Raw genomic sequence first — 12,449 nt, forward strand, 5'->3', positions numbered from 1 at the left:
AAGGACATTTTCCAGAAAATAATTTGCATGGTGGCAACAAACACAAATCTTGCATGTATAAAAATAAGCCAGCTGAACCACAGCAGGCTCATTGGCCAACATTTTCACACAGTCCAGGACTGGCTCTATTGCTACTGAGGTCTCATCCCGTATTGGTTCTTTTGACCGAATCTAATGGTTTGCATGAACCATTAGGTTTAAAAATGCTACCACCAAATGTTTGAACACTAAAAGTTTGATCCTTTGGTGGTAGCATTGTAAAAAGAAAAAAAGGGGGGGCAGCGGGGGTGTCCCCCACATCGGCCCGCTCACTATACTTTGTAGTATAGTGAGCGGGGTTTGCAGGGGACACTCCCACAGCCTTCCGTTAAAAAAAAGAAACAAAAAAGGACCCTCCGGCACCGGTTCCCGATCACGGAAGTGAAAGGGAACTGGCGCCGCAGGGACCCAGCGTGAAGAAGAAGGTAAGTGGGGTTTGTTTATGTTGGGGGTGTGGGTGGGGGCTGTGTTATGGGTGTGTTGTGTGTGCGAGTATGTATTTGCGTTTGCATGAGAAGGGTGCGAACATTTGGTAGTTCGCACCTTTCTCATGCGAACGTTCCGGCCGCGGCAAATTCAGCCGTGGTCGGATCACTTAGAACCCTCATCCCTTCAGCACCTCCACTTAGGACTCCACACCATTGTCCAGAGCAACTTGCGAGCAACAGTTTAGGGTGCCGCGAGCAACATGTTGCTCCTGAGCTACACATAGGGGATCACAGCCCTAGATACTCTCAAAGGATTTTTTTAGGAAAAGTGCAGATGTGCCACGGACAGGGTTGGTGGCAGTTTATCATTCCGTATATTTTTAACCATTTCCTGCCAGGTAAACCGCGATTAACGCATCTGGCAAAATAGGTGGCCTGGTTCCAAAATGGCCATGCCACGAGGTTCTTTGTCCTGTCCTTTGGCCATTTTGCCCCTTCACCTTACCCAGATTGAGCCGACATGGGTCAGTCGTTATGTGGGCATGCATTCTCCTGCGAAATGGCAAGCTTTCGTGGGCTTCTGCATGCCTTGTGTGTGTGCCTCCAGGATGTGGGCTGGAACGTGTGGTTCCAATACACATCCTGGGTGCCAGAGAATCTGGAGTGCTGTGAATGCCTGGGACCACTAAGGTCCGTGACTGGTCCACGTATGGTATGCCTGTATGTGAGCAGATCTCGATCTCCCATTGGGTCCTCTTCGTTTTGGCGCGAAGGAGAGTCCAAGTATCCTGAAACTAAGAAGCCGAGTCGAGAACCGCTAGTGACCCGCTGGAAGGTTTGGCACCCTGAGCCCGATGTTGTCCTGTGGGACCCCTCTGCATCTGGTCGTCCTAGAAGGTCTGCGAAGATGCTTCGACCCATTGGAATAGTGGGACCAACTATTCGTGGCACCTTCATCAAAACCTGCAAGTAAGCCTTCTCGGAAGTGTCCCTGGCCCAACCAGTGGGCTGACCAGCTTTTGCAGGCTCTTTGCCCTGATACCGCCACCGTATCGAGGAGGCCCTTGAAACTTGGTATATCGCTAGCTCTGTGTTCACGGCACCCTTACACCGAATTTCGTACACTTGGCGTTCCCAGGTCTGAAATGAGACGAGTGCACCCAAACCGGAGTATACGCGGTTACTGTGTCACCCAGCCGTGGTGACGACTTTTACAGGTGCGCTGCATTTGTGCCCCTCTTGACTCTCAAGCCTGCTGCAGTCAAACTGGCCTGATCCATCCACTAGGAGCGGAGGAATCACCACTGTCCCGTTTGGTAATCATCGCTGTATCTTCGTCGCTGAAAGCCGCAGAGCCGCCAAATTGCGGCACTTGAACCTGCAACCGAAGTGGACTCGACTGCTGAAGTTTGGTCTGGAGTGCGCAGAGGGTGGGTGAGTAATCGCAACCCTAACCGGTCGCCCCTTAAGTCTCCATCCATTTTTACGCACAAGTGGCCCCTGGGGGCCCCTCTCCTTTCCACTGCCAGGGCAAACTAGCAAACTATTCTCAACTCTTGGAATCCACTCTGCCCTCAAGTGGAGGCCCTCCTCGAATAGTGGGAACCTATTCTTCATCGCCTCACCCACCTTCTTAAGTTGCCACAGAGCCTTGAAGAGACCCGTTTTGCCCATTTGAACTAATACTAGGGATTGGACTGCCTTTTAGTTAGGAGTGTGTTGGATGCAGAAGGGACTAAAGACTATTTGCACTGCCCGGTTCCTTCCCCTTTTAGGTTGCGGACCCATTTCGTGCATTAACCCTTTAGACCCCAATGGTCTTGTATATATGTATTTAGATCAGATTGTGTTGTCTTCCTAAGTATTACTGTGATTTGAGTGTTGAAACTCAAAGGCTTTGAAATAAATGTATATGTATTTTTTATATATCTACACCTGACTGGGAGTGATTTGTAAATGTCCTTTACTCAAATGTCCTTTACTCTGTGTGCTCATTGAGGTCTTGGAGTAACCCTCACCCCTCCTGAGACCTAGTCTTGACTGCCGCCAAGCTACCTTTATTGGCCTGGCTTGTCCAGAAGGTTACCCTGTTCCAAGAAACTAGGCTAGCCTACTGAGCCTCTGCCCACCAGGTCAGAGTTCAGAAATCCATCTTACCAATGGGTTCATTTGGTAAATGTTTATAATGCAAACATAGGTTGCGTCACAGATGGCCTCAATAACACAACATCTTGTATGAATTGAATGGGGCGCTAGAGGCTGCCCCTCTCTTTTGTCTATAGAGAGCAAGACCCACCCTAGCAGAGGCGTTCCTCCTCCCCAGGTTAGTATGTGTTGTGATTTATTCCAACACACTGCTGCCATTTTCATGGTTTTACAGCGCTGTGTCGAATCTGAAAAGGGAGAAGGGCCCGGGAGGGTCACTTAGTGGGATGGAAGGGGGGGGGGGGGAGAGCTTTGTTCCGCTGATGGTAGCTTCTGTTCGGAAAAAACAGTCACTGCGTGTTGGGTTTGCTTTTAGTTGGTGAAGGTTTGGTGTTGTTTTAGTGTATGAGTATGTATTGGGCAGTTTGCATGTCTGTAGTTTAGTTTTCTGTGGTGTGTTGGGATGAGTTGGATTTTACTTGTAAGCAGCTTGTGGTGTTTTCAAGTTTCTGCTGTGGTAGAGATATGTGTGTGTTTGGTTTGGTGGCTGAGGGGGAGTATGTAGGATACTGAAAAGTGTTGAGGAGGGTTTGTGATGAGAGTGGTCTGTGTGCTTCTCTGTGAGGCTTTTTTTTTTTCATTTAAATTTATTTTATTAACTTTCACAACTTAAAGCCACGACACATGACGGCACATTATTGTACCTCCATAGATTGTGCTCAGGCCCCCCAGCCCACTCCCCCCTCAGCCTACCACAATCATTACTATAACTCTGCAGGTCATGCCTATATCAAGCCACACATTGTTTAAAGGTCCTTCTCACGTCCGGCAGTTGGTCTACAAACCAGTGGGTCCTGCTTTATATGTTCTTGCATATCCCCAAACTACTTATGAAGCATAGTTCTCCAGGAGTCAATGTCCGTGCTTCCCTCGCCTTGGCTTGTGGGCACTGCTTCCTGCCACACAGAGGTTTCTGCCAACGTCCATTATTGCAGATCTCTCCACCAATGTCTGGCATCTGGGCCAACTTGTGCTTTCCACCCCATTGCTAGCCTTCATTTGGCCAATGCATACCCTAATAGCCTGATTCATGGAATTATTTGCGTAAAAAGCGCAGATTTGCGCGCCTTTCTGCCCGAACATCCCCATACTTCAAACAGGGATTTTCGGGCAGAAATGCGCACAAATCTGCGTTTTTCATGCAAATAATTCCATGAATCAGGTTGCAAGTCTTTAAGTCTGCTCACATGCTTCAATTTCTGAGACCTCGGGAAAATGCCCAGCAAACAAGCTATGGGGGAGTGTATGTTTAATACTACATCTGCCTTTGACAATAACCGTGCCACCTCTCTCCAGTATTGTGCCACCTTAGGGCATGCCCAAAACATATGTACCATATCGGCATTAACCAGTTTACATTTCCGGCAACACTGTTCTTTGGTCGTATTGAACCCCGACATTCTCTTAGGGGTCAGATATGCCCGGTGAGTTACATTCAACTGCAGCAGCTGCAGTTTCACATTCCGGGACACCTTTTTGTGATACGAGAGCACCCTCTCCCATACTCCCTCCCCAAATGATTCTGGGAGGTCCGCCTCCAAGCTTTGTCTAGTCGCACTAGTCCTGTTGGCCTGCTGGACCATAATTAGTTTGTATATCCTAGACACTGCATATACCCCCTTCCGACATGTCATATATTGTTTCAATCTCTACATTTTCTTTAAACTCATCACCGCTTAATGGCCACCTTGGGTTTATTCCCTTCGGGTTAAGTGTTCGCCTCTGTAGAATCCCGTTGTGGTGGCTAGCATGTCAAAGTCTATGGGTTTCCCTTCATGCAGGAGGTCTCCCACTGTGGCTACTCCAACAGGCTCCCAGTACTTCTGCACTATCGACCTCTGCTGTTGACTATCCGCCTTCAATACCACTAATGGGACCTGGGGGGATTATGGCGCGATAATACCCATTTGTTTACATGCTCTATGCCACATGCTTTTCCCTAGTATTAGTAGGAGGGGCGGGTTGTGCAAACATGCGTCCTGTATCCAGGCTATCTCTTTTAGGAAGAATGGGTTGCATGTTGGTTTCAACAGAGGGGTGTCTTGAGTTGGCTCCTCTGCAAGCCTACCCGCTATGAATTGCAGCTGGCTTGCCACATAGTACATCTCAAAGTTTGGCACCCGTTTGCCTCCTTGGTCATGCGTATCTTGCAGTTTAGTCAGGGCTAGTCTACACCTGCCATCCCCTACATAATATATCAAGTTGTTTGAAAAAGCTCTTTGGTATACGGTACATTATATTAGAAGCACTGGAGAAGCCTCTGAAAAGCTGCCATTTTGAAGAGAGAGGCTCTACCCATCAATGAAAGGAGAAGCTTTGCCCAGAAGTCCATGTATTTTGACAGCCCACTTACTACCTTCAATGTGTTGTGTGCATGTTCGCCCCTAGGATCATGATACACGTCCACTCCTAAGTTCCGGAAGGTGTCCACCGCCCACTTGATCAGGAGCAGTGGCAACAATGTTGTTGTCTTACGCCCATATCCTGCCAATGGGAACAGACTCGACTTCTGTGTGCTCACCATGATGCTCGAGAGTTCTGCATAGCGTTCCAACACTTCTAGTACGTATTCTTAATTAGTCTCAGGTTGCTGTAGGTATAGCAGCATGTCATCAGCATATAGGGATACCAAGTGCCACGTGCCCTGTACGTTAATTCCCACCTCTTTATATTCCTTTCAGAGGTAGACAGCCAGTGGCTCAAGCGCAAGGACAAAAAGCATAGGAGACCAATAGCATCCTGGTCTTGTGCCTTTCCATAAGAACCATTGTTCTGAGATTTGGCTACCTGTTGTGACCCTGGCTACCGGCTCGCTATATAATAGTTGGACCCATTTAATGTAGTTGGGCATTGGAACTCCATATTATGATCCACCAGAAATTCCTAGACGGAGTAAGAGAGATAAGGTGGTTGCCTTAAGGCTCCCAACAGTTGTTAGGAAAGATTTCGTAATTGTAGGTAATTTTCCTTCCATGTGGCAACCCCTAAACTGTTTGCTGTTGTTTTTCACCTTGTTCTTGACTTTGCCAGAGAAGTGCAGCCTTCTGCCGCACTCCTCTGGGCTTTCGCTCCTTTCTTACGGGGAAACTGACATGCCCTTAAGACAGTCAGTACCGGGGAACGCTGTTTCCCATAGTTTCTTTTATCATGTTGCGGCTTTAGTGCAACATGACACAAGAGGGCACTGTAAGCTAAGTTACAGCTCTCTTGGGTCTCTAGCCTTCTACAGGCCCTAGATACTCGTTTAGGATTGTATTTGATCGGTGCAAGTCATTCAGGGACTGGAATGGTGGCAGCGATCGTTTTGTGTATTTTGAGCTCCTTTTGGCGTTCTAAGCGTGTTTTTCGCGCTGAACCCAAAATGGTGGCCTGGCTCCCAAAATGGCCAGACCACGAGGCTCCTTTGTCCTGTCCACTGACCGTCTTGCTCCCTTCACCTTCCCCAGGTCGAGCGACCCGGGGCCTTCCTTATTTGGGCATGTACTTTCCCGCGAAACACGGATGCTTTCGCGGGCTTCTACATGTCTTTTGTGTGCCTCCAGGGTGTAGGCTGGGATGTCTGGTCCCAATACACATCCTGGGTGCCAGAGAGTCTAGGGTGGTGTGAATGCCTGGGACCACCGTGGTCCGTGATTGGTCCACGAATGGTGTGAGTGTTGATGAGCGGATCTCCCATTGGGTCCCCTCCGTTTTGGCGCGAAGGGAACCGTGGATAAGAGGGGGCTGGAAACACCACTACCATGTCGATCTCCTGAGTTCTCACGAACGAAGGAATACAGGAGCCAAGTATCCTGCAACCAAGAGGCTGGACCGAGGAATCGCTGGTGACCCGCTGAAGGACTCCTCCTTTGCACCGCTGTCGTCCTGTGAAACCCTTTCCTCCTTTGATCGAACCAGAAGGCCTGTACTGGTGCTTCGACCTTTGGAATAGCAGGAACAGCTATTCTCGGCGACTTCATCATCTCCTGCCAATAAGCCTTCGGAAGCGTCTCTGGGCCATCCAGTTGACTGACCAGCTTACACGGGAGTCCTGCTCTGTAACCGCCGCCAGGTTGTGTTGTATTTCGAGTCCTGGTCACTCTCACACGCTTCGTACACTTGGCGTTCCCAAGTCTGAAGTGAGTAGTGTACATTTGGCTCAGATACACATGGCCGCTCCGTTGCCCTGCTGTGGTGACAAAACTGTGCAGGTTTCTTCGATTGGGACGTCTTTTTTCTCTACACGACGAGGCATTCCCGGCTCTTCTGAACCTGCTAGCTGCTGAAACTAACGTGGAGAAGCCTGGGTCTGCTTGCATCGGGGACCGGTGAGTAGTATAGCTAGGATCTGGTCGCCCTCCTGCAGTAGCCCATTGCTTTTCCCCGCTGTGTAAAAACAGCACCCTTTTGTCCGTACTCGCGCTCTGCTTCTGCTCACTGTGGAGGCTGCGCTTGAGTCGCGGAACCTGTTCTTCTTCTGTTGTGCACTAACCCGAACTGCCTGACTTCCTCCGAAGAGCTTCTCCTTTTGCCCGTTGGCACCAGCGTGTGCAGGTACTTTGAGCACAAGGCTCCACTCTTCGCAGGGCTCGGACTTCCATCTAGTTAGGTGCCTCTGAAGGCGAACTGGGTCGAAAGCATTATCGCACTGCCTGTTTTCCTTCCCTTTCAGGTGGACTACACATTTCGTGCATATAACGCTTGCAACTGTCGTATTTGTATATATATTGTGTTGATATGGTATGTGTTGGCTTAATATTGTGATATTGTGATTTTCTCGCTACGGTCATTGTTTTAAAGGCCTTAAAATAAATGTGTATATATTTTTGATATAACAACTGTTTGGAGTAGTTTGTAAGTGATCTTGCTTTGTGTGCTCATTGCGGGCTTTCAGTCACCCTCACCCCTCTTGAGACCTAGTCTTGACCGCCGCGATCGCTACCTTGATTGGTCTGGCTCGTCCAGAGGTTACCCTGTTCCAAGTAATTAGGTTGGCCTTCTGAACTTCTGCGCCACCAGGACAGAGTTCAGAAATCCGTCTTAACAACAGTAGACAGCCAGATTATAGATAGTAGGGGTTAAAGATCTCTAGGAATGCCTGGGCTTGAGAAAAAATCCCACAGAGACAAGAACGAGAGATTGGCGGCCCTGTTATTTCTAGTTAGCAATATTTGAAGGCGCTACGATCTTGAAATGTATCTTAGAGCTCCAATGGCAACCAATAAGAATATGAAGAGAAGAGGAAAGGCAGTTAGAGGGACTATTTGTCAAAAAGGAGAACTTTTACCTTTTTATAAAACATAGATCTGGGGTTTCTCTTATTTGTAAGGGAAGATTGTTTCAAAGTCTAGTTCCCAACACAGTACCGACCTATAAAAAGATATGTTCTTTTGAAATCTAGGAATAGCCAGCGTCAGTTTTGAGGGTGATCTCAAAAGTCTCAAAGGTTCAAAGTGTATGAAACACTTTTTAAGATATTGAGGGGCAGAACCATAAACAGACTAATGAATCAGCACCATAAGTTTAAATGGTATCCCTGAACAAACTGAGAGCCAATGTAATCACTTCAAACCTGGTGTGATATGATCCCATTTAAGGCTCTTAGTAACTATTGGATAGCTCAGGGGCAACATGTTTGTCTTGGGAGAAAGACAACAACACAGAGCAACACTGGTTCGGATCCCCGTCCTGTACTTATAGACTGGTCTCCGGTATTAAGCATGTTATAAAAGATTAATTAATTATTTGGGGCGCAGTATTTTGATGCACCTTAAGACTGTGAATAGCTCTTGTGGGGAAACCTGCGAACAGGCTGTTAGAATAATCAATTTAGTCCTGGCTAAAGTGGCAACATGATTTCCATAAAGCAAGGGGCTTAGTTGTCTAACAACCAAAAAATACACATTTGTGGAACTTATAAGGTTACTAAAACTACTGAAACCTTTTAATAAAAACCCTTGAACGGTCTTTGCGAGTTGGAGTCCATCTTTGACAATATATATATCGGTTTGCAGAAATATTTGTATATTGTGTGCAATGTCATACATAAGACCTTTTGTATGTTCTTTGCATCTTAAAAGTATTCACCTGAGTTTTTTCCTGCAAATCAGCATTATGTAATCAGTAATAATTGTTGTGTTGTACTTTGCTTTCAGTCTAGATGGCTATGTTGTGATATATAAGCATATGTTCTTCCACGCATTGGATACCCAAGTGATGTCTGTGCTTCAAATGTCAATTTTCCTTTTGTGCAGCTATATATGTTGCCACCCGTCTCTGCACTCAAGTTATGACATAACTAGCTTATGCTTTTATTAATCCTACTCTCTTCTGAAATTACTTGTGCTGTGAAACCTTTGAGGTCGCCAATGCACAATTAAGTACTATAATGGGAATTGCGCTATTTTAATTTTTTGTTTTTCGGTCCTCATACATTTCCTTTTATAATTATACAGCCCAAATGTCTGCTTACAAGATCTTAATAGGGTTATCAATAAAAGTATGGAGCATTTAGGTAAAGAGATTGAAAACCTGTTATTAATTTAATGCAGAGTTTATGAATCCAATTGGTAGACAAAAGTATTGGTTCTATTATAAACACCATTGTGTTCCCTTTAATACATTATAATTCAAACTGGTTTGCCAAATAATCGCTTTCAACATTTGTACATTATTTTGAATTAGTTGAGGTGGGCCATCTTACTATGGTGCAAAATACTGGGAGGTACTGGACTGCAAAGGGCATTGGCAGATGTTAAAGCTATCCGTTTCTACATGAAGAATATGCTGTTTTTACTTTACACAACTAGAAAATGTTTGCTGCAAATTCTTTCCATACATGATCTTTAATACACTTCCTTCTATTAGATGAGACACCAGAAAATGTATCTCTTCCTCAGTGATTCACTTTATAGAATAATGTGGCCGTGTGCTTGGAATTTCTGATACCTAACTTTCTATACATCTGGGAGTTGATATTTACATTAAACAAATAATTTGTTATATTTAAATTTCACAAACATTTCCAAATGTTACCACTTTTCAAAATCTCCCACCTGAAAAACTGCCCTTTATTCAGTCAATGCATGCCTGGTACAAGTAGATTTTATATAAGAAACTTCTATTTAGTAAACAAGAAATGACAGTCCCAAGAGAAAGTACCCGATGAATATAGTAATGGTCAGTGTGTAGTAATGGTCAGTGTGTTTGCACGATTTAATATTGTTAGAATTTATAAAGACAACACAAACGAATGAAGTTTTAACGTGGCTTTAACTTCTAAATTTAACACCAACATAAGGAAGTGAAATAACAATTTCAACATTAACAATATACAGTTCATTAACATTTAAAAAATATATATGGATTATAAATCACAGATAATCTACAGGGCAAAGGAATTTGTTTACTTAGCTGGAGACCACAAAAAGGGAGCAGTGTAAAAGCAGCATACTAGGGTAACATTAAACAAACAATAACACAATGGAAACTTCCAGTTAATGTGGACATAAGGGGAGGATTTTGTTAGGTATTGTGAGGAACCAGAGGGTGTCTCGCCCACTAGTCCCCAGGGATCTCTCTCTCAGGTGGCCAGGGCACGGCCATCGCCTTTCGATCCAGACCCTGAGGGTGGACCAGTGCAGGAGGATCATCTGGCTGAGGGGTCTTGGGGGAGTGGGGGTGAGATAGCCAATGGTGAGATGCAGTATTCCCCCCTTTTTAGTTAATCTACCCCATCCTATTTTTTAGGGTTTTCTGATGTTCCAACTACCTCCCCCCCTTTTTACACGAACACACGGGCTGAGGTAGAGGGTGACTGAGAGTAACCAGACTAACTCTCTCACATCGTACTGGACATGTCCTGTTAGTCAGGTACCTTACCCTAAGTGCATACACCTAATACCAATTAGCTCCCATCACACAAATAAAGGCCAACACATAAAGACACACTCTGAGCAAGGTGGAACACGAGAACGAGCAGAACTTCTGGGACGAAGGCCCATCTACTGGAGCAGAGCAATGGGCCAAGGGACGAGAGCAGCGCCCCGAAAACACCATGCTTCCCTACTGGAGGTCGTTAAAGCCACACACATTCGAAAGACTACGATATCCAAAAGTGGTCTGAGTCTGATTGAGGGGGATCCGAAGTATATAAAGCTTGGGGAAGGGAGACCCCTTACAACTTTGTGTGAACTGTATCGTGAGAGGTCTGAGCCCGGCAAAGGGAGACCTAAGAGAACTGAGAACTGTGTGGTGAAAGGTCTGAGTGACCTTTGTGAACGTTTTGGTTTAAACATCAGGGTCGGATTGGCCCCTCTGTCTTTTGGTCCATGGCTGGGCAAAAATCGTCCATGGAGAGTGGGGGCCGGTTTCTGGCCATGTCTGGGCCGGTTTGGAAAAATTAAATGTGAATTTTGTTACATTTTTTTTAATCAAAAAGCCTTTCATCCTTCTTAGGTTGATAAATGAGTACCAACACAGGTTGGGTGATATTTGTTCTATAAAAAAGAGCTTAAGCGTAAGTGCTATACAATAACATATCATTTGGCCTTGGACATCTGCTTGGATTCACAGTAATATAGTGTACTTAGGAACAATGCTATTTGATGCCACTTCCTGTTTTGTCAAGGGGTGAAAGGTTGTGTTTCATCACTTCCTGGGATGCCATTTTGGGGTGGGGTCAAATGACATCACTTCCGGTGATGTCATCAGAGGTCAAGGGTTGTGAGGCGAGGGGTGGGCCACTTTTTTTGGGTGACCAGGCCTATTTCTTGTCCCAGTCTGACCCTGTGAAACATTATTTTGAAAGTCAGAGAAAGGAACTCGATCCACGGTTTTGAACTGTACTCTATTGGAAGGCGAGCCAGAGTGCGTCATCCTGCCTACAAGGATCGCCTTACCGCGTGAGGTTTAACGTGGGGAGGAGAGCTGGTTGAGCCACCTTATAATTTGAACACTGACTTTTCCCTTTGCATTCATTTTCTCCTTTTTACACTTTTTGTACAAGAGATAGGGCAGGCATTTGGTTTTTGTTAGCATAGGGAATTTTGATTTGACAGACTCCACCAGGACTGTTTTGTTTATCATTTTATCGTTTATCGTTTGATGGTCGAGACTACTCCCATCTTAGTTATAGGGCAGAATAGGAGTTTCTCCTACCCCAACATTTTCAATAAAGGTTTTACAAATTGTATCTATTGTGTCAGTATCAATACTTGTGATCCCATGCCTTCCCTACAGAATGCTTTCTTAGTTTAACACATTATTCTTTAACAATGAGTTGTCTAAGGTACAGCTGGAGGGTGCCGAGAGTACAGCGATGTTCCCCTTGCCCCCCCTTGCTTTGCCATAACCGTTTACAATGCATATTCTTTCTTTTTTTAAACTTGTCCTAATTCTTTGCACTGACATTTTTTTACTTTCTTCATTACTAATTACATTTAATGTAAAACACTTTTATCTCATTATTTGTACCTCTTTGTTTTCACAAAGGGGTGTTTTTAATCGGATATTTTAACATAGAACCCTCTGATTCAACACACTTGAACTGTTTCTTGCAAGGGCTTACCTGGCCAGTGAACCAAAGTGCAAGAAGACAAATCCCCCGATGACATGATATCCTGAGAGTAGGCATTACCAAGGGCAGTAAGCAGAGGTACCACAGGAAATACTAAAAATAAAATGAAATATTTTAGAGCTTTGTTTTTAAATTTAGACATGCTAATAACTAGCATAGGTCACATTTTTTGTTTAAGCACATTCCAAGAATACATTAATTTCTTCCGTCAACATATTCAT

The 12,449-nt window shown here is 45.2% G+C and overlaps 1 protein-coding gene across 3 annotated transcripts in view; it reads right to left on the bottom strand.

Annotated features, from left to right (window-relative positions):
* Positions 1-12,449, bottom strand: part of PIGM (phosphatidylinositol glycan anchor biosynthesis class M) — a 141,871-nt gene that overhangs the window by 20,684 nt on the left and 108,738 nt on the right. For all 3 annotated transcript variants that reach the window (XM_069620471.1, XM_069620470.1, XM_069620472.1), the window contains one exon: positions 12,220-12,321. In XM_069620471.1, the coding sequence (XP_069476572.1) occupies positions 12,220-12,321 (102 nt within the window). The remainder of the gene's footprint in view (positions 1-12,219; positions 12,322-12,449) is intronic.

Source organism: Ambystoma mexicanum, chromosome 5q (assembly GCF_040938575.1).
Source record: "Ambystoma mexicanum isolate Mex_15411 chromosome 5q, UKY_AmexF1_1, whole genome shotgun sequence".
Lineage (NCBI taxonomy): Eukaryota > Metazoa > Chordata > Amphibia > Caudata > Ambystomatidae > Ambystoma > Ambystoma mexicanum.